This window comes from Anoplopoma fimbria, chromosome 2, assembly GCF_027596085.1.
Source record: "Anoplopoma fimbria isolate UVic2021 breed Golden Eagle Sablefish chromosome 2, Afim_UVic_2022, whole genome shotgun sequence".
In the NCBI taxonomy this organism is placed as follows: Eukaryota; Metazoa; Chordata; class Actinopteri; order Perciformes; family Anoplopomatidae; genus Anoplopoma; species Anoplopoma fimbria.
Window position 1 is genome coordinate 4,414,810 of NC_072450.1, and position 26,917 is coordinate 4,441,726.

At 40.4% G+C, this 26,917-nt stretch overlaps 1 protein-coding gene across 1 annotated transcript in view; it reads right to left on the bottom strand.

Annotated features, from left to right (window-relative positions):
- Window positions 1–26,917, bottom strand: part of ddb1 (damage-specific DNA binding protein 1) — a 56,587-nt gene that overhangs the window by 15,195 nt on the left and 14,475 nt on the right. Inside the window, exons 8-20 of the mRNA XM_054612698.1 lie at window positions 25,478–25,561; window positions 24,310–24,426; window positions 20,327–20,429; window positions 19,601–19,676; window positions 19,398–19,506; window positions 16,112–16,290; window positions 12,159–12,322; window positions 9,814–9,921; window positions 6,573–6,780; window positions 6,202–6,297; window positions 5,692–5,803; window positions 4,045–4,168; window positions 69–233 (exon numbers count right to left, since the gene is read on the bottom strand). Coding sequence (XP_054468673.1) covers window positions 69–233; window positions 4,045–4,168; window positions 5,692–5,803; window positions 6,202–6,297; window positions 6,573–6,780; window positions 9,814–9,921; window positions 12,159–12,322; window positions 16,112–16,290; window positions 19,398–19,506; window positions 19,601–19,676; window positions 20,327–20,429; window positions 24,310–24,426; window positions 25,478–25,561 — 1,645 coding nt within the window. The remainder of the gene's footprint in view (window positions 1–68; window positions 234–4,044; window positions 4,169–5,691; window positions 5,804–6,201; window positions 6,298–6,572; window positions 6,781–9,813; window positions 9,922–12,158; window positions 12,323–16,111; window positions 16,291–19,397; window positions 19,507–19,600; window positions 19,677–20,326; window positions 20,430–24,309; window positions 24,427–25,477; window positions 25,562–26,917) is intronic.

Sequence of the window (26,917 nt, forward strand, 5' to 3'; positions counted from 1 at the left end):
GCAAACAAGAGAAGGGAGTGGGTTTAGTGATTGTTCTTTCCTGGAAAACACAAGAGGAGGCTACTGACCGTCGGTGTAGTGGAAGACGATGATGCGTCCCTGCTTGGGCTCCGCCTCCTCCGGGTACACCATGGCGGTGCCGACGATGAAGTACACCGACGGGTCTTTTCCCAGACGACAGGACACCATGCTGAGGGCGTACTCGCTGGGGAGGAACTGATGGGCATGGAGGACTGAGGGAGATACAGGAAACACACAAATACGTCAGGAAATATAGTGTGAGAGCAGATGAGTGCAGCTCTCTGCTGATATGGTTTTACATTCATGACTGTGCTTCAGTATTCAGTTTGATTAGACCATTCTGTTTTATCTGGGAACATGTTAACATGAAACAAGAGGTTTTACAGAAGTCAGCAGATTAGTCCGATTATCTAAACCAGTGGATACCACACTTTTTACTAAAGGCACCCCTTCTCTTTCATTGAGAAACATATTTCCTGGATATCTCATTTTTATTTATTTGCACATAAAACATATTGAACCGTTTGCAGATGAGATTAGAAGCCAAAAATGTCCTTTGAAGATGCCATCCCCTATTAGTTAACAATATTCATTTTTAAAAAGAGGATAAAGGATATAACAAGCATTAAAAGATTATTAAAAACATCAAGGTTTGAAGACTAAGCAGTAACATAAAGTTCAGTGAACTGTGGTGCACATAAATGTAGATCTACATTAACAACATTATATGTTTTGAACTGTACCACTATTGGCTTAACCCATTGGCATTGTGTTTGTCAGCTCCGAAATTTCTAACATTAATACCTTAAAAAGTGCAATAAAATATGATTGTTTTCTGTGCATTAAATGTCACTATGTGTAAATAAAGAGAACAAGCTGAAATCCTAAAATCGCTCCACTTAACTGCAGGAAGGAATATTTAGATTTCTGAGCTTGATGATAAAAATACATAAAAGTTAATGTTTACAAGTTGAGATGCATTAAAATCAAATAAAACGAGCTATCATTAAACTTCTATTATTAAAGTCCTTTTCAGATGTTTGTTTGAATAACGATATTGTAGATGTTGATCGTGGTGATGGTTGTTGCAAAGAGATGATGGCCTTCTGTATATGGATGGAAATTGATTAAAGTCAGACAATATGGAAGATAAAAGGTTCTTAGAGTGTCTTGTGGAATATGAGTGGATGTCTGAGGGAGTCTTTAAAAAGTAGAATTTCTTATTATATTCCATGCATGACAATAAGTGATCACAACTACTGCAGGAAGTTTGTGCGAAAACGAGCGATTTGGATGAATTTTAATCAGATATTTCCCTGTGGATATTGAATAAGAGATGAGTTCTCCTGGTATTTTTAGGAACCTTTGAAAATGTCTCTTTCTGATGTATTTCTTCTTCTTTTTTTTTTTTTTTTTTAAGGCTTATTTTAAGACAAATTCAGTCCTTGGAGTATAATCATCAAATAATAATCCAAACTTTAAAAAGATAACAATTTCGTTTAGTTCTCCTCACAGAAATGAATGAAATGCTGAGATAAAAAGCAACCGTTTGTTTTATGTAAAAGTTTTCTAACATCCCTCAAAATTGAGAGACCCTCAGGTTGGGAACTAGATCCCACGGAATATAAATCTTAATGAAAGTTACCTTCATATATGACAGATTCATTTACAAATCATGCTAATGCTGTTGGTTATAGTGTTGCATTATTAATACATTACATTTAAGACAAGTTCTGCTCTGCTGAAAGCATGCTGTGTCCGTTTAGCTAGCGAGCATGTTGTCATCATTTGGATAGCTGTAAATGCAAAGAACTATGGGCAATATCTGATCATTAGAGGGCTGCTTCTGCTGAACATATCTGTGGGCATGTCATTAACTCCTGATATCAGCCTGCTCCAAACTATCATTATTATATCAGCCTTTAAAAAAAGTCCACTTTCGAACGACCTCTAGTCAAAACCGCAACTGAATTTTCTGTCTCAACTCTTTTCTCTTCCAAATAACTTACAGGTAACTTGGAGGTATGTTTGCAACTTCTGTGAGCTTCTGACTGTTTGTTTTTCTTGCTCCATTACATAACTTTTTAATGGATTATTGCCACATTCAAAGTTAAGTTAGCGAGCACAAGGCCTGCCCAGAGTGTTGAGATGATGTAATAAACTGGAATCATCCAGGTCCCACAGCCATAGTGCATGAACTGGGGTGTTTTCAGTTTCTGTATTTTGCTTAAATAGAGCTCCACTGACTCATTAATAATTCATACATCTCCCTCACTCTGTTAGTTTTATTGCACCTGTCAGTGAAGGACACCTTTCATTTTTATCACTGGTTTTGCCCATTTTTTCTCATCCCAAATACAACGAATACAATTAAGTGGAACCTGGGGAAATGTATGGCAATGGATCACACGTTCCATAACATCCAGACATGCAGGTAATTGCACGTCCATTAGACAAATTTTACACCGCCGGTGTTGATTAAACAGCTAAAGAAAACAAGGCATGTAAGCTCATTAATGACAAATCTAATAAAAAAATACAACTGCAGATTTCAGCGGTGTAGTGCTCGTGAAATAAATGATTGCCTATGTAGATGAACCTCACAGATAACAGTAAACTCAATGTGCATCTATAAGGAAGTCCCAGACAGGTCCCTGCTGCACCAGACTGTCTCCACGTCTGATTGATGACAATCCCAGAACATGTAAGTAAGAGCTTATCCGATTGTACATTGATAAATTTAAGTCGGCTGTGGAAACAATGTTGCTGGAACCAGGCCCCTCATTTACATATCATTAACATATAACCTACACTGATGTATGCTGGTGTGGGAGCTCGTATATAAAAAAAGGGACGGCTTTGGTGCAGCAAAATTTGCATTGCAAAGCAGAATGGAGCAAAATCCCGCCACATTCAGTGGGCTTCAACGGGGAAAAAGGTCTGCATGAAGCCCAACGTGTTCAAATCAGTAAGTTATACAATGAGCTTGTGTGTGCTAGATATTGAATAATTATAACAAAAACTATGGCCAACTCCATCCATCCATCCATCCATCCATCTTCCGTAACCGCTTATCCAGTTAAGGGTCGCGGGGGTGCTGGAGCCGATCTCAGCTGTCAATGGGTGAAGGCAGGGTTCACCTGGACAGGTCGCCAGCCTATCACAGGGCTGACATATAGAGACAAACAACCATTCACACTCACATTCACACCTACGGGAAATTTCAGAGTCATCAATGAACCTAAGCTGCATGTCTTTGGACTGTGGGAGGAAGCCGGAGAACCCGGAGAGAACCCACGCTGACACGGGGAGAACATGCAAACTCCACACAGAAGGTTGTCCAGCCCGGGAATTGAACCCGGGCCCCTCTTGCTGTGAGGCGACAGTGCTAACCACTACACCACCGTGCAGCCTGGCCAACTCTTCTTAGTCAATTAGTCGACTAATAGTTTATATTGTAATTATTCGACTAAGATGTATTTAGACATTTTTTTTTATCCTTTTTCATGCTGAATGACTTATTTCAAAGACATTTATGATCACATCTCTGGTAAACACAATATCTAAAGTTGTGCTTTTGAGCGATTCTTTGTGGACAAACTCATTTTTACAGATCTGTCATTAAATCAACTAATCAATAAGTCGACAAAATCGTATGAGAATTTCTTTCTCTGTCAAGGAAAGCCCTAACAAAATATCAAATATCTTGTCTTTTATGGAGAACCTTTCTAAAATCTAAGTATAAAAGGATAACTTACACTCAAATAAAACATGAGATAAAATAACTGAATTCTTAAATAAGTGAGTATTCATTTTAAGATCAGATATGAGGATTTAAAAGCTTGATGGAGTTTTGGGAACCCGGCTGTGGAAAGAGTTTTCTGCAGTGACCTGGTTATTCTCCGAGCTGAGCACAATGATTTTACCATCAGAGGCTCTGTATAAAAAAAAAAAACAAAAAAAAAAAAAAACAACGACTCAGCTTTGTGAGATCAAATAGAAATGTACGCTCTGCTGTCTCACCTTCAAAGGTGTGCTGGTCCACCACGAGCAGACTGTGAACCTCCACCTCCTCGCCAAAGGAGGTCTCGTGGGGAGAAGTGCTGCTGGGGAAGAGCTTGCTGGAGCTCACGCTGCTGGAGAGAGCCTGGAAGGATGCAGAGTTATGAGGCAGGACGTGAGGAGAGAGGTAGAGACAGGAGAAACCTAATAAAGGTTTATAAAGCAATTTAAATCTTCTATTTCTGTGTGAGCTCAACAGAACAGACAGGCTCCATCTGTAGCACCAGATGTGCAGCATTTAAATATTTCTGGTCATCACTCGTTAGAGGCTTCGTTTCCACCAAACGCAAATAAGAGTTCACACCCGTCTCCTTTGGGGAAGCTATAGAGCCAAACTGAAGGACACCCCACATGTTGAAGCTATAAATCTGGCAGAAAGGACTTTCTAATAAGCTCCCCAGGTACAAATCTCTTATAATTGTCAGTATTACTTGTGAACAAATTCAACAAAGGATGACTATGTTTAATGTCATTTAAAACATTTTTTTACTTTCGCAACAACTAGATTTAGAGTGCACTTCATTCTTACTACCTACAGGTCTCTGAAGAAGCGGTGAGACAAAAAAAAAAAAGAAAACATATTGTAGATTTTTAATTATAACTAGAAATGTGCACTCAGTAGTGTGCAGATCTCTGCCTGGTGTGTCGGCAACGACCACTGCTGAATTGTGTGATTGAACATAGACAATAACAGGCTGTATGGCGCCGTAAACACACAAACTCAACAACAAGCGGTGATGTATGCAGCAAATTGGCAAGAAGTTCTTGCCTAAGACATTTCATACAATCTTGGCAAAAACTTACAACAAAACTTAACTCAGCCATACTGTTTGCAGTGTGTGTTCTAGTAGTTACGTTAGTGTATAGCCAAACAGATCGTACAAAACACTATAAGTGAGCAACCTCATAGGTGGAGAGGTACTCAGCAGTGTGTCTACTGGTAGTTAGGTTAGCTGACAGCCAATCACAACGTCCAAAACACAAACAGTTTTACCCCCACTGTGTTTCTGGGGGCGGAGTCGCTTGGGGTCAGTGATGAACTCAGCTGTGTGTGTTGGGGAACGTTTAAAAGTAACGAGAGAGGAGTCAGCAGGCAGCAAATATCAGAATAAAACAGGCAATAAACAGTATTTTGAGAAAATGTGAGTCACATCAACCACGAGAGGACCTGGACAAGCAAAATATTATATCGCTAAAGCAATTTTGGAAATTGGCCTCGGACAGACAGAGAGGTGCACACTCACTCACGGACACATACGATCCATTGTATGATCCTCATGGCTAATAATCACATTTAACAAACAATATTTTCGTGGGGTATATCAAGTGGAAATGGAACGAAAACCAGCTTAAATTACATTTCTTACACTGCAAAAGTAAATGATCAGTCAGAACACAACGGCATTCAGATTTAAATCCTGGTTTAGAAAAATCCAGCTCCCGTAGACCTGCTAAGTGACTAACAGGACAAGACATTTGTTGTCCTGACAAGCTCCCAGACTCTCCCTATAAATAATGTTCTTAGTCAGCAGGTCTGGTTAGATAAGAGTGCAAAACAAACAAGCCCTCGGGTGTTTACTAGCCAAACAAAACATAGAGCTACAGCACCTGAGTGCTCGCGCTGGGGCGCACGGCAGATGTGGTGCCGCTCACGTCCTGGATCTCCACCCTGCTGGAGAGAACCCCGAAACACTGGGAAACCTCCTGGTAACAGATCCGCCTGGTGGGGTGTTAGCAGAGGGAGAGAGACAAGGCAGAGGGAAGACGCTGGTAAACACGAAAAGAGCAAACAAGGGTAAGCCGAACAAAAGAAGGTGGCCTGGGAGACTGCTGCTCTGTTTTCTGACTGGATAGCACAACAGGCAACCTTTTAATACATTATTTAACAACCTCGAGGTTGTCACTTTAAACGTTTGAGCACAAAAAACAAGGAACAAAAAACAAATTCTGCAGATGTTCAACAAAAACAGAGGATCACGTAGTTTGAGTCGGAGCAAACAAGTAAAGGTCAGAACAAACATGAAGAACACACAGCAAATGTGTGAAGATTATGGGTCTGAAGTGTTCATTTTAGGTTCAAGTCTGTGTTTTAACTCAATATTTGAGGATAAGACCGACCTGGGAGACTCGTAGAGGGGAACGGTGCGAATGTGGAGCTTCTGGATCTCGTCGATGGTTCCGATGGTCAGCGTGCTGTTGTTGGCTAAAGCCAGACTGTAATAAATGAACAAGATGCAGCATTAGTACAGGGGGGAACACGAAGTCTAAACTGAGTTTGACTGTTTGCATTTCTGTAGCCAAAAGAGAACAAACATCTGAGCCAACTGTGTCTGCTGCAGGATCAAAACAAAAGAAAGTGGAGCTGACATGTTTATGAATATGAACTCCTCGAAGCACGGAGGGGGAAAAAAACAAAAAAACATAAAACAGCAGGAGTTTCCCAAGCAGACTGGCTAAACAGACGAGTGGTAAGAAGTCCCGCTGCAGACCTGTCGGGGTAACCCTCGGAGTTGAGCGGGCACATGTAGTTGACCTCCTTGAGGTTGACGTTGGAGAAGACCAGCTTGTGGTTGGAGGAGTAGATGACGGTGGGTCGGTCGGAGCAGGCGAAGACGTTGGAGGTGGACAGAGATCTGAAGGTCCTCAGCACGGTGGGCTGGGTGCCGAGGGTGACCTTCTTACGCTCGCTCAGGGCGCCTGGAGGGAGGGAGGGAGGGAGGGAAACACAAAGGTAAGACCAGATGGAAAGGTGGGAGCACCGATGAATGTTTGGAGTAAATTACGGAGTGACTGTAGCAGATAAAGTTTGTCCTTATGTGCAAAATATCATTCAGTGAGCTATGCATGGAAGCATCTGTATTCTTTATGTTTCTTTACTCATGTATTCATATTTTTTCCTTTAATTTGTGCACAACTTAATAGTAGTCTTAATAGTATCTATAGTCTGCATTGGCTTTAGCATTTGATGCCCTTGTATTCTGTCCCTTGACCACAGTTCACATAAGTGGTGAAACGGGTCATGAAACAAACGGTTTGAATCGTATCACCTGGATTTTATTTAAAGATCAAATCAGAACAAAAGATAAAAGGGAACAATAAAACTTTTAGATATCCCCCACAGCTTTTTTGCTGCCGATACCAATTGCAGAACATTGATGATCCATATCGGCGATACAGATTGTTTTTGTTTTGTTATATCAGCTGGTCTTCAAGGATCTTTTTTTTCCACTATCGTCCTAAAAATCATTTCAACTGCTCTGAAATCAGTAATAAACAAGTAAAAGCTCTAAATGTTTTCTTTCAATTTAGTTATTTTCATCTTTAGTGTTTATTCCCATAAAAAAAACACAAAATTCAAATGATAATGAAATAAAACAGTATTTTTTTTCTCTTGTCATTTGCATTCTAATGTTCTGTTCTGTTTAAAGCCAGTGTTATCTTGTATCTATTTTATATTGCTGTGAAAACATCTCCTTCAAACAGCTCAATTTTACTAGATTACATTTGAACACAACATGATATGTTGTTATTTACCTTTGTTTAATATCATTTTTTACTGAACAGAACCTGAACGCGTCATAATTTAACGATTAAACAATAGTCCGTAACACCACTAGTACACATGTTATGACTTTGAGCTGATCTAAGAAAAATTTACATTTATACACACTTGATTAATACCCTTTTAAATTCAGAACAAGATGGAAGAAGGGACATAGAATAACCTGATTACATTCATATCCCTGTGTTCATGGTAATAACCTCCGAGTTTGTCATCCCTATAGAGCTGAAACGATTATTGAGTCAACTTATCATCATAACAGGTTGAATAAACCATCCAGGTATCTATTTAAAGGTGAAGAGAGAAAACCTTAAAGTCATTTTTAGTTTGGCAAACAGACAGCTATTCAATAGAGCAGCAATTAAAGGGCTCTTCATAAGGAGAACTACACAGCCTGTTAAATCAGCTGTATATTGTTTTCTGTGGGCCTTAATTTACTTGTTTTATTACTTGAAATTACATCAGTTGGGTGTCTTGACCAGGTGATGTCATTGCAGTTACATCACCCAGTCTCTGGCTTGGAGACTTAACATTTTTAAGAGCAAGCCCTCATCACAAACTGGGGGTGTGGAGTTTGAAAGCATTAACAGAAGAGACTATTGAGCTATAAAAGTAGGATGAAGCTCGACCCGTATTTGGGACAAAAAGTCAGAATATATATCGAACCTCTGCTGCTTCCATTTAGACCAGAAATACGAGACCAAAAAAACAGAGCTAATAGAGAGCGAACACTGGTTTTACATTCGTCAGGCCGCTACAAACACGACTCCAAATGATGACAATAACTCTCCTCGACAGCTAGATGCAAATAAGAAATTGTTTGCCACCATCTGCAAAGTTTCTCCACCATTACACCCAAATATAGAGACAGAATGCAACGAGTTATTCCTTGAAAACCACGCCCGTCGGAGGGGACACAACCAAAGACTGAAACACCAACAAAATGCCTGTATCTGGCTTAAACCATTAGATTGCAGCATGTCAAATAATTATTTTAGCACCATGTGTCTACCAAAGGTGCAGATGATAACTACAATCATGATGGGATGGAACACCTTAGCTGTTGGCGAGCTAAAAGTTACTGTATTAAGCTAAAGCACTTGCAACCATAATACTGCACAGCTTTTCTGATTAATCCACATTTCACCATAACACAAGTCAAAATGTGTTAGCTTAACTTGCAGGAATACATTGAGTCATGTTTGCTGCAGACACACTGAGTGTCAGGATTCCACCTTTTTAAACAATCCTCCTGCTGAGGCCTCACGTCTTCTTGCCTTCCATCCTGTTTGGCAGCTTATGAAAGCTTAGTTCTGGGTTCTTTACTCTGCGAGTAGTGCGTCACACCTCACAGCAGATTTAAGACATTTTTATGGGGGGGCGTTTGCTCGAAGACAAAAATTGACAAGGAGGCACCTTGGCACTAATATAAAGTCAATGGAGACCTAATAGACTCTTCATTAGTCCCGCCCCTTGAATGCAGACTGGCTAATCAGGTTCAACTATCTGGCTCTGCTCCGTAAACTCTCATCAACAGATTCAGATGTTCTTCACGTTCATCTGTTTTAGTGGACTTGGAGTTAGTCAACGTTGTGTAATAGTGATACTCGTTACCCGGAGAGGTTAATAATGAGATATACTTTTCTGAAACATTTTGTCTCTATGTGAAAACCTGTGGAGCTAACATTAGCAATTCATTAACTATCATAAGCACGTCTATGCTACGCTATCTACTGTGGGAAAACTGAATATTTACACATGACGCTTTAGCTCTTTAATGATTGTAATTGTGAATAAAAGGGGATTTTTTTTTTTCTGGATTTCATTGTCTTCTGTCTGGATCTCCAGCTGATGTGATGGTTCACTTCAACACGGTGATCTGTAGTGTTAGCTTCTATCTTTATCTGTTAAACCAGTTTTTTTTACTGCTGAATCACTTTGACATCCTGGATATATCCTTCAAACACACATTGTAGACCCTTCTGTCTGCTTCTCTCTGATATCGCGCTTCCAATTTTACAACAAAAAGTTCTGTCTCCATAGTGCAGTGCAGTTATGCAATTCTCCATGAAATACTATTCTAAAAATGTTTTCAGACAGATGCCTGGAGAAGTTTGAGAAAGCTCTCATCTTAGCGGTTGATGTGATGGTGGCTGTGAAAGACCTACCAGTCTGCAGGTCCAGACCGAAATAGAAGAGCGCTCCGTCTCCCAGCGCACACAGCAGGTAGTAGCTGCCTTCAAAGGTGGTCATTAGGATGGAGCGAGGGATGATCTCTGAGGGACACACACACAGTCAAATGGGTTATTTTTCCTCATGGATGAACAGCGACGGGATAAATGTTTGCAAAAATGTTGTTGTCAGAAAAATCAATAAGGGTGGTCGGCCAGACAGGCTGGTAACTTTTGTGTGGGGGGGTGTAATATTTAAATGCTGCAGGGTGAATATAAAGTCTTCCGTTTACCATCAGTTTATTTTTCCTGCAGGCCAATTACATCCAACCAGCATTGGCTGTGATTAAATGCTAGTTGGCTGACTGTCCAACAAAGAAGCAGTGTTAAAAAAAAATAAATAAGTCTGCAAAATGTGGCAAATTGAGAGGTCGCATGTTACCATGGTAACTCACAAATATAGGGCATTGAAAATGACATACAGACAAACTTTTTGGTAAATATGATTCAACTGTGCAGCGTTAAAAATGATCTGCAGCTAAAAATATAAACAATTAAAACAGCACATTAGCTTTTAATTTGAAGGTTTCCTGTACTTATAGCTTGTAAAAAAAAAATGTAAGTCCGCACTCAGACAGCCCTCGTTAGGGGAGTAACAGCGAGAGTAGAGTTTGGGGCATTGAGCAGCTGTCAATCAAACACTTTGAAAATAAAGTGTGACACGTCGGGGACAGAGTTTGGAAATATTCTTCATGGGTGAATCATTCTAATTGGAGAGTAAGTGAGAGTCCTGCCCGTGACGCTGCAACGTGTTATGAAACTTTGTCTCCAGAGACCGGTGACTTTTTCAGAAGTTTAACCAAAAGTCCTCTCTTGCATATTTAAACATTTTAAGTTTAAATAATTTTCAAGTGTCTAAATGCTGCACTAAAAGCATTCGGGTGGGCAGCATAGTTAATGTTCAAGTACACATTTAAAAAAAAAATGAAGTACTTAACGGGAGATGCTTTTTACATCAAACAAATATGGAGATACAATCTGTTTTAGCTTCTTCTACACTATTATAGACTTATTTATTGGATATATTAAAGGAATAATTCACCATCCTGTCCACTCCAAAGGAAATAAAGATCTCCCTACCATCACCTTTAAACTTTACTAACTTACATGTTGCAACTTGTTTGTTTAAGTTGCACAAAAAACGGTCTCGAAAACAATTGCGGTTACGTGCAAAACAACAAATGTGCGGATTTTGTTCCCAGTGTCGTGCTAGCTGTTTCCCCCAATATCCAGTCTTTATGCTAAGCTAAGCTAATTGGCTGGTGGCCTGTAATTACACAAAGATGTGGAAAGGTTTTTTTTCTCTTCTAACTCAACTGCATTTACCATGTTTGCATTAAACCAATCCCAATACTGTATCATCATATCTTTTTGTATATTACTAACGTGTCAATACAAATCTATTTATTTGTATTAATTACCCTTTTGTCCGCTTCTATCTATGTCTATTTAAATTTCCTCCTCAAATATAACTGCTTCTACACCTATTGGTTCACGTGAAGGTTAAATAGATTTTTTAAAACTCATTTAAACTAATTTAATCACCAAATTAATTGTATTCAGTACTTTAACAATGTGAAGAAGAACTTATTTTCTCTTTAACCTGCATTTTTCTTTTGCGTCCTACGCAAGTGAACAAAATAAAATGGTTTCTATTCTTGAACCTTCTTTGTTTAATTCATGATTTTCACACATTTTGAAAAGGGTAACTCATTGGAATTTACTAGTAAGTGATTTATCTGGAAAAAACATGGTAAATTGTTTCTGGCCTTTATTTTTTTTTTTACTGTTGGGTTATTTTTTTTAATCTATTATCAAATCTGCAGCTGCTGTCTGAGATTTAAATGAGTCACACAAATAGAGCTGTAACACTGTCTGTGTGATTTCACATAAAATACAGTTCATCAAGGTTGAGAGAGTTTTAACTGGAGGTAAAAAAAGAAAAAAAAAACCTCTCCTGGTCTGTATTCAGGCCGTCTCTTGTTAAGAGATAATAGGCACTGGATGACAAAAACATTTTGCCAATCTACTAGATAATTCTCCCTTTACATGTGAAAATGATTGGGTGAGTTTTTGCTTTCAGAGAGATCCTGGGTTACGTTGGGAATCAGTGCTTTTGTGTATCTGTGGAACCCATTATGTGGAAAAAAGAAAGAAAAGAAACTCCACTTGACCCGACTTCATCCGAGTCTACCCATCTCTCTCTCTCTCTCTCTCTGACCGACTTCATCCGAGTCTACCTCTCTCTCTTTGTAACAGCTTTCTCTTTCTCGTTCTCTCACCTCCGCCCAGCATTTCCTTGTGCAGGGCTGTGAAGCAGGGCAGTTTGAGGACGCGGGCGGAGATGTCAGTCCAGAGTCCCACGGCGCAGAGCGGTGACTCTCCGCCACCCTCCCCCAGAGGCGTGATGTCCAGGCAGGCCACCTCGTGCTCCATCTCCGTGGTGCTAAAAGGAGGCGTAGAGGTCGTGAGACAATGTTGAAACCCAGTGGTACAAAAATGGCATAAATGTGATGGTGATACAGAGCAGACATTCAAACTGTTTCTTTTTCCATTGCCTGAGATTTGAGAAATGTTGCGGTCGTCTGGGTGACCATTCATACCATAAATACAACGTGTTGGTCAGTTGTTATTACACATTTACAGCCAATCTGACTTTTTGCTCTTCTTTGTTGGGTGCAGGAATATTAAGTCTTGGGAACAAATGGTTGCACCAACAGGTGAGAGCAATCCTATCTTTAATAGACTGTCTAATGGTTTTATGTCGTCAAAATGACGAAGTAACAAGAAAAAAATCTGCAAAAAACGTTTTGCAGAAAATGTCACTTCACACTGAAACAACTCCAATGCCTTGACATTTATAATTTAGTGTCCGAGTGCTTATGTTTGTTAGCGATAGGCTGATATAATTGATATTTCCCAATATCAATTGTCAAATGTCTGATTACCACTCACTATACAGTATTTCAGAGTTGGGTAACATGGAAATATTTTTTGGTGTAGCTCACAGATCGATAGAGGCAGAATCACACGATCACGGGTCTATTTGAAGCCATTTCTGTGGTCTGGTTCACATGTGATTCTGCTTCTCTCTTTGTATGTCTGTATCATAAACTGTGTCTAAGACTTGGACGCCACCCATTTCTGTTAGACTCGAGTTTGGCGTTTTGACCGTCGCTGTCTTCGTTTTTGCAACAAGTAAAGGGAATTCACCATATTTGGACTGTTAAGGAGCGACGTAGGGAGGCCGTATACGACTCTGGTAGAGACCTGTCAATCACAGTAAGCCCCGCCCTAAAGCATACCCTGCTTTATGGTCTGTTTGACTCTAAATGGAGCATCATTTACTAAATGAACATCATGCTGTATTGAAGAAGACTTGAAACTAGGGCGGCTGTGGCACATGAGGTAGAGCGCTTGACCCACAACCACAAGGTCGGTGGTTCGAACCCATCTACAGGCAACATGCCCCATGACACCTAACCCCAAAAATTGCTCCCCGGGCGCTTCATTGCAGCCCACTGCTCCTCCGGGATGGGTCAAATGCAGAGAACCGAATTTCCCCATTGTGGGACTAATAAAGGCTTAATTATTATTATAAACTAGAGATTGAGACCATAAACTCATGTTTACAATGTTTACTGAGGGAATAAATCAAGAGAGAAGTAGAGTCATTTTCTCATAGACTTCTATACAACCAGAGGAGTCGCCCCCTGCTGGACACTAGAGAGAATGCAGGTTTTTAAAACACTTCTGCATTGTGTGTGTGTGTGTGTGTGTGTGTGTGTGTGTGTGTGTGTGTGTGTGTGTGTGTGTGTGTGTGTGTGTGTGTGTGTGTGTGTGTGTGTGTGTGGGAGATAAACCTGGTTCGCTTTGATATCCTACAACAAGCAAACAACTCTCACTGGCTATACAGATCCAAGAGAAAAAAAGTATGTTTCTGCTATTTCAGCTCCACGGACAGCACCGTGGATTTATCAAAACACAGCACAGTTAGGCTGCTGATATTTCAGATCAATGGTCGGGGCCATAGATTCCAACCTTCCTAAACTCTTCAGTCAGATGAAGGATCAATGAGCCGGGCTCACATATTCTGCTCCAGCACTCTCTCTGCTACGAGGACATGGAGGCGGCTGGATAACAACGGGGGCATTTTGGTCAATTTGTTAACAAGGGAGATAGAATCCGCCTTCATCTCTCCTATTGCTCATAAAGCCATTCAATAATATCTCTGGTTGTATCAGGTCATTGTGGGCAAAGATGCAAATTATGGCACTATTGGATTTTAAATGTGTTTTTGCATCAATGTGATGTCAAAATCTCGATTTATGAGGCATTCAACTGAGGAAACAGACATTTCTGTGAGGCTTTTTTATCCACAAACAGGTTTCTGGATTGAATTTCCGTACAATTTAACATAATCAATATCTTAAATATGATGAAAAGAGGTAAAGCTATGATGAAAACGAGCAGGAATTTAATTAAAATAGGCCCTGAACTCATGTTTTGTAATGGAACCAGGCTTCTAATCAACAATACACTACTTAGTAGAAATTGCATTAAAAAGGAGCATTTCAGTCGCGTAAACACCTTTAATACAGCTTTAAATATCTAGTATTTACAGATTGTTTTTGCTATAACTATATGTCACAGCTCCGGTGAGACTTTTCACTCTGTTAGTTGTGTTTAAGTCAGTTACGAACACTCTCAAGGCTGCAAACAAACACTTTGTGCTTCAAGCGAGCCTGGTGGCAATCTTTACAAGCCGTGAGTTTTTTTGTTTTTTTCAAGCTATTGTAAAAATAGCGTCTCAAAGCAGTTTTATTGTAATAGTGGCACAAAGGCAGCCACGAGGGGGAAAACCACAGCGGCAATGTGAAAGAAATATAATATAATATAATATATGACTTTACTGCATCATTCACTTAAAAAAAATGAGATGCAAATCCCTCACCTCAAACTTTTCCACAGATCAGGAGAGAAGAAATATAAACGAAGGTGAGATAATAATAGAAACAATAATAAATGTGTGAGACAGAGATAAAGTTGTGGAACTACAGCAAATTAATGTCAGCTCTGTTGGGTATCGTGTATTCAGTTTATATATATATATATTTAACATTATTCCTTGCTGTTGTATCATATTTACTATTCAATTAACCTGTAACTCTAGTTGTTAGACTCATTTGTTCACAAAAACAAGTCATATCTGATTTATGATTTGTCCCTGCAGTCGACTTTGTGACCTAAAAATGAAGTTACGTGGCTAAAAAGCATCTTTATAAAACAGCCATTACAGGATTTATTTTTTCTTTTCTTATCATTTTTTAGGCTTTTCTGAACTTGCAGGCTGACCCAGTTTGCAGACGTCTCGCCATCAAACCCCCGGGCCGCCGTGGTGGGGTTTATATGAATAGTTTGACATTTTGTGGGGAAAAAGGCTTATTCACTTTCCTGCTGAGAGTTAAGATAAGAGATGTTGATAGAAATCATTCTCATGTCTGTGTACGCGTACATGCAAACTGGCTGCTGGTCTCAATCTTCTTATCTAACTCTCACCAAGAAAGTTTAAAGAGACGGTATGTTTTTCCTCTTAGATGAAGTGCTATTTATCAATATAGACCGAGTGGCCCAGTGTTGAAGATATTGGGTATTTTAGTGGATATTGATATTAGTTTAGATGCACGCTTCCCGTCTGTCAAGTGATCAATTGGCGAGTGTAGTTCGATAGAAAGAATATAGTTCCTAGATGATCCTACAGACCTGTTTATGGAGCCGTTTCATGTAGGAACTACTTTCTTTCAAACATACTTCCTACATGAAACAGCTCACAACAACGTCTGTGGATTATCTTGAGTGACAGGGTGATGATTTCTGGAAAGAGACAGGCTTTAAAAAAAATGTTTTTGGTGCTTTGAGCCGATTGTTAGCCCCTTATAGCGTAGAGGAGGCAGACATCTCTAAACCACACAACTCAAATCAAAACTATTTGATTGATAAACAGCACTACAAGTAAGAGTAAAGTGAACTGTCCCTTTAAACTTTTCCTTAAATGGTTGACCGCTTTTTGTACTGTCACACCAGGAGATTCAGACATCCTGAATTCAGTAACTTCGATTTATCGGGATCATTTTTTGTAGATGTCACAATCAAGAAGCTCTTGGTGTGACACATGATTTAAACTACTGTGAAATAACATCGGACAATGTCTCCGTCCCTCGTCTCTGCGTCCTACCTGATCTGTTTCAGCTCTCCAGCCAGGATCTGCAGGTAGTAGAGGGCTCGTCCCACGGCGAGCACCACCTGGGTGTGGTTGCAGGCGGCCACGCTGATGTTCCTGCCCTGTGGCTCCTTCCACTCGCTCACCAGGGCCTTGCTCTCCTGGAGCACCAGGCGCACGGAGCCCGACGTGATCTGCAGACAAACAGGTTTCCTCTTTTTAATAAGATATTATTCAGCACAGTATTTCTGGGAAGTGACGTGGAAGGATGATTTGGAGACCATCTGTGGTTCTTAATCATCATTTATTTATAGTCATTAAAAAAAAATAGTGCATGTTCTAGAAAAATATTATTAAAACTGAAAAAATTCTTAATAAAGATGCAAATCTGATCCTTATTAAAGAAAAACATGTGCAAGAGAGTGTTAGATGTATTTTTGATAATGGAAAAATGGGATGAGATGGTAAAAACATTAAATTAATCTCCATTTAATCTTTTGAGCGATTAATCACATGGTGCATGTACCAGGTTTTGAGTCCTGGGATAAATGTTTAAAAAACAATCACAGGAAAAAACAACTGAAGTGAGTGTAAAATTTGTTTCCGTACAGCCATCCTTAAAAACGACCACATAAATATGTAAACGGGAACACGTCTTATGACATTTAATAATGGAAACTACAGCAGTTCAATCAGAACACCATTGTAAAGAAATATAGCTCAATAATAAGGGAGGATAAATGTCCAGCATTTGTTTGAACCCAGAAATCCCTTTTATGAAACATCCAAACAAGATGTTGGTGTTCTGGAGACCTATTACTGAGGTTGTATTTGTATTGCATGTTCCCAAGAGACCTGTGAATTCCTGGTAGAGAAAATAAAGAAAGAAAAAGTCCCTCAGGTTAAAGAGAAATACAATGCAATATTAAAATATGAATAATGTGACGGGGAGAGCCGAGCAGCGCTGAAGCAGCAAGAATAAATAACAGCTACAAACAGATGTCAAACGATAAATGGAGGTGATGCACTGGTAGGGAACAAATAATACGGAGGTGTTGTGAGATGGAAATAATACAATATATATGAGAGATAGGATCCATAAAAGCTGCTGTGAAGATCATTTTGTTCAGTTTGTGCAGTTGGTTTGCGTTTTGCAGTGTGGAGAGCCTGTGTTATGTTAGGAATCGTTGCTTTTGTGCACATCGCAGCGCGTTAGGAGAGACCAGAACTGTTTAAATTCAAGTTTTGTATCAGAAAAGGAGACAGCAGGTGTCCAAACAACAAGGAGAGGTTTCTGTCAAACAAGACTAAGAGTCAGAAAAGCAGCTGGGAGGTTGTACTTAGACACAGAGGGGCTTTCAGCTCAAAGATTAATTCTTTTTGCAGGTATTTGGTAACCTAACAATTGGACATTTTAAAATGTTGACCTGCTGATGATGCTAGAGAACAAGTCAGGGATCACTAAAGTAACTACAGTTCATGCCGGTCTGAAGCCCATGGTTACTCGTCCAAGAGACAATTCACTAAAGATCAAATAAACCCCCCTGATCTTTGTGCAAGAGGAAATGTCAGGGGATCAACTACATCATTAGGGTTCATCCTCTGTGGACCAGGAGTTGTAACTTCTCAGTCTGGACTGTGTGGTAAACTGACAGACTTACACTGCCATCCCTAATACCTAAAGGAGTACTTCACCCACAAAATGACCAAATCACCGTGTGTTCCCTGGAATTCTACCTTGGAAACTTTATTTTGCTCGCATGCCTCCACCGTGAACGGAGAATCTGAAAACGGAGTAAATCCGTTATGAATTTACAGAAATGGGGTCCAGGTTGAAAAGTACATTAAATCACCCGATTACAAACTGTCACAACTCAATGATCTCGTTTAACCCGTCGTATGCTCACGACTTTCCAAACACATACACTTGCTTCCATCACTACAGGCTCACGCTTGCACAGGCGAGCTGCAAGTCTGTGCTACTGGAACCCGATTTACTCCACTTCAGTTTAAGGATTTACTCAGTTTTCAGATTCTCTGTTCACCGTGGAGGCATGCGCGAAAGAAATCAAGGTAACACACAGTGAGTTATTGATATGCAAATGATCATTTTGTGGTTGAAGTATTCCTTTAAAAAAAAAAAAAAAAAAGGTACATTCTGGCTTTGTTTCTAACTCCCCCTGAGATGAATATATTGATTTTTGCAGTTTCGTGCTGGGCAGGAAGTGCAGAGTCAGTCTGTCGGATCTCTGACAGGCTGCCTTCAGTTGTGTAGTGCAGATCTAATTAGAGCAGCAAAGCTCAAGCACACAGTCTAAGTGCAGGACAGCAGAGCGAAATACACTGAGCTCAAACAAGGCTTAACGGTGCAAAGAACTGCAGAGTCAGGGATTCATCATAATTGTTTCATTGTGTGCAATTTGTATGGGATTATAGCATATTTAAAATGCACATTTTCGTTATTAAAATGGGGCGATGTAAGTTAAGATTGACGCAGTGTCTCTGATACTTTCAGTCCGTTTATTCTATCATCTCAACTCTGCTCACCACATGGTCTTTTTTTAATAAGACAACTGAAGGCTAAAGCATCAACTCTGCAGCTCGAGGCTTCAATTTAAGTTAAAGTGCAACAACTTTTAACATCCCAGCCGTCATTTGCCAGAAACCACGAGGCGTGTAACAACTATCACATAAGGTCAAAATGTGAATTTTTTATTCAGTGTAAATATATGCCGACTCCGACAGGCCAGAGGGGTGAGGAGAAAATATTCTTCTGCCTTAAAACACCGGCAGTGTTGTCATAACAACCACGACGTGAGGGTTGAGTGTCGAACAGTTGGCAGAATTCCCAGCAGGTTTCCTCCTCATATATATATATATATATATATAAAAAAATAAAAAGGCAGCCTAAAACTTGAATTTAAATTAAGTGAAATATTCATCTCCACCAAGTGTAAAATACATGAAGTCCTATTTTGCGCCCTTCGTACTCGCAACTCCCCCTCTCAATCATGTATGATTCCGCTCCGGCAGAGTACTTCTTATTAAATGGAGAAGGGGCCACAGCTGAATAACTTAGTTCTATAATTAATTTAGATTTTCGTGAAATACGATGATATTTCTGCTAGAACTGAGAGAGTCAGCTTATTATAGACTTCAAGTGTTAAACTAACTGAAGCACGTTTTGTTAATTTATCAGAAGTGTGTGTGTGTGTGTGTGTGTGTGTGTGTGTGTGTGTGTGTGTGTGTGTGTGTGTGTGTGTGTGTGTGTGTGTGTGTGTGTGTGTGTGTGTGTACGAACTTGAATGAGTTGCTGATGCGCCACGTTGCCGCAGTAAAACGTCTGCTGGTTGTCCACGAAGCCGGGAAGTTCGGTCTCCTCCACTTCCTCGCCACTCAGCATCAACACTCTAGAGGGGAGGAGGAGGGAGGAGGGAGGAGGGGGGATGAGATAAAGGCATCCGGGATTGACTCAACGCTTACATCTGGCACGCAAACACTCACCGCGTTTGACCCACGAATGACAGCACCAGCATGTCGTCGGTGTCTTTTCCCGCCTCGGAGCGGAGCGGCCACAAACCTTCAAAAAGAAAAAGGAAGTTAGAAAGAAAGAAAAAGTTACTTTCTGCACCAGCAGAGAAGAACAAATACAAAATCCATCCCAGCCTGGCAGCCGATCTTTAAACCACTCCATCTGTCAAATGTTAACAGGAAGACGTACAGGTTACGGATGGCTCTCAGAGAGCCATTGATTGGCCGGTGAATAATTGTCTCTCATCAGGAGGCCGGCGGGGGGGGCAGGAGGCAGCAGCTGAGCCGTTTAGGGGCAGAGGCAGTCGATAAAGCAGCTGAAGCCTAACACGTCCAGGCAGACCTCGCCTCACCTGTGTGTCTCATTTAAGTGTCGGAGAACAGTCTCGGGAGAGAAACCTCAATTTTCTAGGATTAAGAGGTGTCTGCCGATGTTAAACCTGACTGACTTGACACTTCGCTACTTCAGACACGGTGACGCTCGGTTTGCTAAATGAAAACAAGTGTTTCCCAGCATCTCCCTTGTTCCTATCTTTAATTTTTTTTTTGAAAGTGCCGAGCTGAGACCTCTGACATCTGCGCCATCTGACGAGCAACAGCTGGGCGTCTTGGCCAGAGCGAGGCGGACAGATGTGCAAGCTGGAGAGAGTCCACAGGCGAGGGGGAGACACACACACACACATTAATGAACACACAAACCTTTGATTCCCGGCAGGTCGATGCTGGCGTGCTCATGAATCCCGATGCCGTTGCGAATGATCCGGAGGGAGCCCTCCTTGAAGGCACCGGAGCACGTCACCAGCTGGAAGCAGCAGAGACGGACAAAAAGGTTATTTTAAAGAAGTGATTTGTACCTTTTCCTTTTAACATCTCTGTAGTCTTGTGATACACATTTGCCTTCATTAAAACTGGTGCATAAGGCCAAATTGAGTGTAACAAATAAAGGCGTTGCACTCCGGCTCTGAAAAGTAAGTGCTCTAAAGCTGCATTCTCTCCTCTGGTTGTATAGAAGTCTATGAGAAAATGACTCTACTTCTCTCTTGATTTATTCCCTCAGTAAACATTGTAAACATGAGTTTATGGTCTCAATCTCTAGTTTCAAGTCTTCTTCAATACAGCATGATGTTCATTTAGTAAATGATGCTCCATTTAGAGTCAAATAGACCATAAAGCAGGGTATGCTTTAGGGCGGGGCTACCTTGTGATTGACAGGTCGGGAGTTTAGGTCTTACAACTTTAAATCTTTCACAGTGTGTTTTCAGCTCGTCAAAGTTGATTGTAACATTTTGGTTGCCGAAAATGGCCGGTTGTACTTAGCTCCACCCTCTGCCGTCACTTCTGGTTTCAAAAAACAACCAAGATGGCGACGGCCAAAATGCCAAACGCGTGGCTTCAAAACAGCAGTCGACAAACCAATGGGTGATGCCACCGAGACTACGTCCTCTTCTTCTATGCAGTCTATAGAATTGGTGCACATGGCAACTTACAACGCAGCAAAGACTCACACTGAGCTGAAATGAAACAAAACTCCACATTTGGTTCTGTCACTACGTGGATACAGAACTAATCACGTCAGTTATTATCAATTTAGACGACACAATTGTGAATCGTGATATCTCGACATAGGATTTTATTAAGATATGACTCCATTGAAAGATGATAATCAGATAGATTTATCTTCCAGCAGTAGTGGCAGAAGTCGTGAATGTTTTGAGAATCAGTATCAGTTTAAAGAAAAGATTGCCGGCTCAAACATGGCCACAGAGATGAGAGCCAACGTCCTCAAAGTAAATCATTCTGTTGTCTGTTCATCCTGAGTGCAGAGCCTCAGAGCCGCATGCATCCATCCAGTCATGGAACGCTGACAGGATTAATACCAGAGCCCATATAAACACCTGCCACCCAACAGCTCCATCCTAATGGAAATAACCACAGTGAACCTGGCAACCCACCCGCTTCCACTGGGAGTGTTCCCAAATGCCCACACACACACACACACACACACACACACACACACACACACACACACACACACACACACACACACACACACACACACACACAGGACTGAATGAATCCTCATCATCAGCATTGTGTGTGTGTGTGTGTGTGTGTGTGTGTGTGTGTGTGTGTGTGTGTGTGTGTGTGTGTGTGTGTGTTCACATTTGTTATCAATTCATTTCATCCTTCATGAATCCCAATCTGATTTTGCAGTTGCACATGTGTGAATACAATCACAGTTTTTTTTGGTGTTGGAATGCGTCCGCACCAATTAACCAGGTCAAATGTTCTGTGAATTAACCGCAAATGGCAAATTAGAAGGATTACTGGATTTAGTTTTTCTGGGTCCTCAGACGGACTGAAATGAGCCGTGAGTGTGTGTGTCTGATTGTTGTGCCGGTCGGCGCCAGGAGAGAGCGGCTCTGTGCTCTCCAGTGGACCGCTGCCTTTTGGATCCACGCCAAGTACCCCGAGGCCTGGTGTCAAACCCTGCCAAACCAAAAAAAACACCTTCCGTGCTGCAGCTCCCTCGTTACCTCGCCCGTTTCATCTTTCTCTCAAATGTTCAAATCAAGAAGTGTTGATTTTTTTTTGCTCAAACTCCTTAAAAACAGGATAAAGAATGAATCCAAACAGATTTTCATTTAACAATAAAAGTGATCTTATTATTTAACAGGAACAGGATAGAATGTCAATTATTTCGAAAATCATGTCTTGTTTCTTATTTAACTCGACATTGCATTATGGGTAACATCGCATTATATTGTGAATACCAGCTGGTTGACGCCTGCTGCAGGTAAACACAGCTTAGTAAACAGGAGCGCTAAAGATGATGGATCGCTGGGATGCATGCAGACGGGGGAACGGGCCGGGACGGAGTCTTCACTGTCAGGTTTCAAAGCGTGTAAATACCATTAGAGGAAATAACACGGCGCGGCAACCTGGCTTTTTTGCAAACGAACGAGACAGCCAATTTACGTCTGTGTGCCAGAGATGCCGTTTTACCAATCAGGTGTAACAGAATAAATCAGATCTACATGCAAATGGGGTGCCGGACGCACGTTAATACCAAGCTCTCCTCAGGTTTTTAATTATGTGCCTCCTCGTCTATTCTATTCCCCCAAAATCACTCTCAGACGGAGTGTAACGCTGTTTTAATTGACTTCTAAAGGAGGGGGTTGAAATGATTTTGGGCTGCCACAGCGGTGTAGTGATTAGTATTGTTGCCACACAGAAAGAGGCCCGGGTTCGATTCTGGGGTTGGACGGGCCTTCTGTGTCTAGTTTGCGTGTTCTCTACGGGTTCCACAGTCCAGAGACATGCAGCGTCGGTTAATTGAGGACTATAAATTGCCCGTAAGTCTGAATATGAATGATTGTCTATCATATTTGTCAACCGTGTGAATAGGATAAAATACATGACATTATTTTTTCATGACAGTGGTGAAAAGAAAATGGTCTGGTGCAGCGTATACCAGCTGCTTTAACAAAACAACAGCAACAACACATCTGTAATGTCAGGTATGGCTCATCGAGGGGATCAATTCAATGACATGTATTTGTAAAGCCCGCCCTTAATCACAAAATTGCTTCAGAGGCCTTTACAATCTGTACAGAATACAAAATCCTCTGTCCCAGGACCCTCACATCAAGAATGAAAACCTCCCCAAAAAAGAAAAAAAAACTCATGGAGAGCAACAGAGCAGAGATTCCCCTCAAAGGATGGACAGAAGTGTAATAAATGTCATGTGATAAGAATGAACATCATATTAAAAATATAACAAATTGGTATCAGCTGCAAAATAACGTGATCTGTCATCTGTAAAAGTTATATTTGCTCCCTGATCCAGGAACTAAAAGCAGCGATACGATCTGAATCATGACCTTTGTGATCTGTTGCATCTCTAGATCTCAGCGCTGCAATCTTAAAGGGGGCCTTAAATTCCTAAAATGCACCGCAAGGAGGCCTGCCCGAGGAGCTAAAAGCGAGGACACACCGGTGTATCCTTTGCAGAATGATAACGGACATCTGTGCTCCACGTCTTATATAACCAACGTCGCTTTAAAGGCCTGTTGCCTAGATTCCTTCCTCCTTACGTCTCTTCCTCGCCACCTAGACTTGAATCTCCTCTGGGAAGAGGAAAAAAAACAGGGAGAATGGGAAAGGCCCCAAGTGTACAGGGACCACTGTCAACAACAAAAACAGACTAGACATAAGAAGAACACCCAGACTGCCTATTAAGAAAAAGAAAGAAGTCACAGGAAGCCGTGTATTTGATGTCAGCAAGAATCTCCAGAATACTTTCACACAGCTTTTTCTGGCCAGTGGCATGTTTGAGACGTAGCCTAATTCTGCAGACAAAAAACAGGACTGAAGAAGCTGCATGAGCCCAGACTCCCTGAAGGTTGTATGATGAGGAGGAGAACACAGATGGAGCCTCACCATAAGCTATAAAGAGCATCCAGTGAGTGCTAAAAAGAAGGATGTTCTCTCGGTAATCACCATGTCATGTCTACATCCGCTGGCGAACGCCCCCGAGAACCCTTTTATCCTAACTGAATCACTTGATTTCAACATGTAGCTGTAATGAAACACGAGTTATGTCTTTGCTGCTTTAGCGGCAGAAATTATTCACTTTTTCACAGGAATAAAAAGGATTTAGCTTGGTTTTTTTTTTTTACCTGTCCCTGTCCCTGCCTCTCCAGGTCGACCACACACATGTCCACGATGGGCCCCAGGTTGGTGAAGGTCTCCATCACCCCCACATACGAGCCCTGGTCGTTGCTGTCCACGTTGAGCTGACGGGGAGAACAAAACACAAGCCTCTTTACAAATCTGTGACAAAGGATGAGATGACTAATGATACACGTTGTATAGACTTCTGTTAAAAGATTATAGAGATTAAAAGCTTAATATATATAGTCACAAATGTAAAAAGATTTATAAATAATTTCTTACACGCAGTTAAGAATTTGACTGACATAAAAGGGTTTATAACAATTCAAAGATTATAAGTGCATCAACTTTAAGGTGAATCAAAGCAAAACTAAATGTGTGTTCCGAGTTTTTCACACTATAGAAACATGGGTCATTAACCATCCAGACAAATTTGAACGATTACAAAGAAATAAGCATGTTTATAGAAATTAGGTTTCAAAATCGTGCAAAAATAATCAGTTTTTCTCTGCTCGGAAATGCCGAACACTCTGAAACCACGGCCAATTGAGGGTGAGGGTCGTTACAGTTTATATATATATTATATATGACATCTCACTGTCCGCTAACATGTTCGTCAGATTGACAGCTCGTTTCTAAACGCCCCAAAGTGTCCAAAAACAAATGTTATCTCAGGTTTAAAGTGCTCAGAAAAATACCTCTATCTGCTGATGACGATCATATGATATGAATAAAGGCTCCAGAAGAGCTGCTACATAAACCTTGAGGTGGGATTGTTTTGTCCACTGATATTTAAACATGACTTAATATAGTTTCGCAGAATATTAATGAGCTCTTTGGGTAAAGCATGTGCACCAGAGACGAGCTATGCCGGCTAACTTACGCTTTAACTCTATGCTAAATGGAACTGGAATAAAAAAATGTAATCAAAGTGACTATTTTAGACTTTACAAATGTTTCCGGACCAAAATGATTAAATTCTGATAATGAAACATGTCATTTATACTCTTGGGTTATGATAAAGATGCGTCATTGAGACATTATTTCAGACCCACCAAAACAACTCTTTCACCCAAAAACAGGAAAAACAGTCTATATACATATTTCACTGGTTTTCTAACATGTATGATGCGTTTAGAAACAAATCTCAGACGGTGTTAAACTTTCTCTTACCTTCACTAACTGGGAGTCTCCCAGTCTGGAGCCCACAAACACCACACCGTTATCCAAGTAGGTCAGACACTCAGCGATGGAAGTCTGTCATTGGAGAGAGAGAGAGACACAAAAACAAACACTCAGTCACCGATGCCCTCTCCAAACTGCAACTAATGATTATTTATTATTTATAGCAGTCAGTCAGTCAGTCAGTCAGTCAGTCAGTCAGTCAGTCAGTCAGTCAGTCAGTCGTGGCAAACGCCGGTCATAATTTCCCCAGAGCCCAAGGAGATGTCTGCAGATTGTTCACATTGTTTTGGCAAAAAAAGATATTCAGTTTGTTATCATTTGAGGGAAAAGAAAAGCAGCAAGTTTTCACGTTGGAGAAGCTAAAACCAGCTGATTTATTTTGGCATTTTTGCCTGAAATATGACTCAAGTGAATAATCAATTCTTGAAAAAGCTGCTGATTAACTTTCTGCCAATCACCTTGTTTGTCCTTCCAGCTTTAGTCCACATTAATGCAGATAGATTTGAAAATACATATTTTACTTTCTCTCCACCTTGACCTTCAAATAACATTAATTTAAGGAGCTTCATGTTTGGCCATGAATTAAGTTGAGGTAAAAAAACTGATCACTCAAATGCATAAATCAGTAATCTCAATACTACAAGTAGAATTTCTGAGCCACAACTTTGTACTTAACGATGAATTAATTATTAAATTGACAATACTTCAGTTCATCACAGTTTTCCTAAAAGATGTGTTTGTTTATTCGCTTAAATCATTTAAATAAAAACACCAAAAGTATCTGCTCGCTGCTCTCCACGTCATTAAATTGGGTCTCAAGGTCCGATTCATAAAATATATTGCAATAACGATATTAAAGCACAAACACGCCAATAAACTTTTGCGTCTAATTGCAGTTATCCCTGTGCTAAAGAACAAAGAGTCGGCCTCACAGAAGGCAATTAAGGGAGAGGACAGGGAAAAGATGAGAGTCCAGGATTTGGGGGGATAAAAGGGAGAGAGGGAAGAAATAATTAGTCTTCTTTAATATAATAATAAAAAAAGTGACAGAACTGCATTTCACTATTAACTACGAGTTGGACAGTGAGGTTCATTTGCATAGAAAGGGTTCGTTTTTGTGCTAAATCTCCTCATATTACCTAATTTAAAGTGCAGTCCTTGAAGATTTTCATTTAAATGACTCATGTGATAGTAAGTGACTTAACAAAGAAGGTAACACAATGGAGATAGAGCCTACGCCACACTGATGAAAGTAATGGGATATATATATATATATATATATACACACACACATTAACGGTATTACAAACTGGGTGTCTGTGATGATATACCAGAAGAAAAAAAAAGCTGTATTACAGTTTCTGTTGTATATACAGAGGAAAAAATGCACACAATTCTGAAAACTCTGTAAACACAACTCCTTTGTTT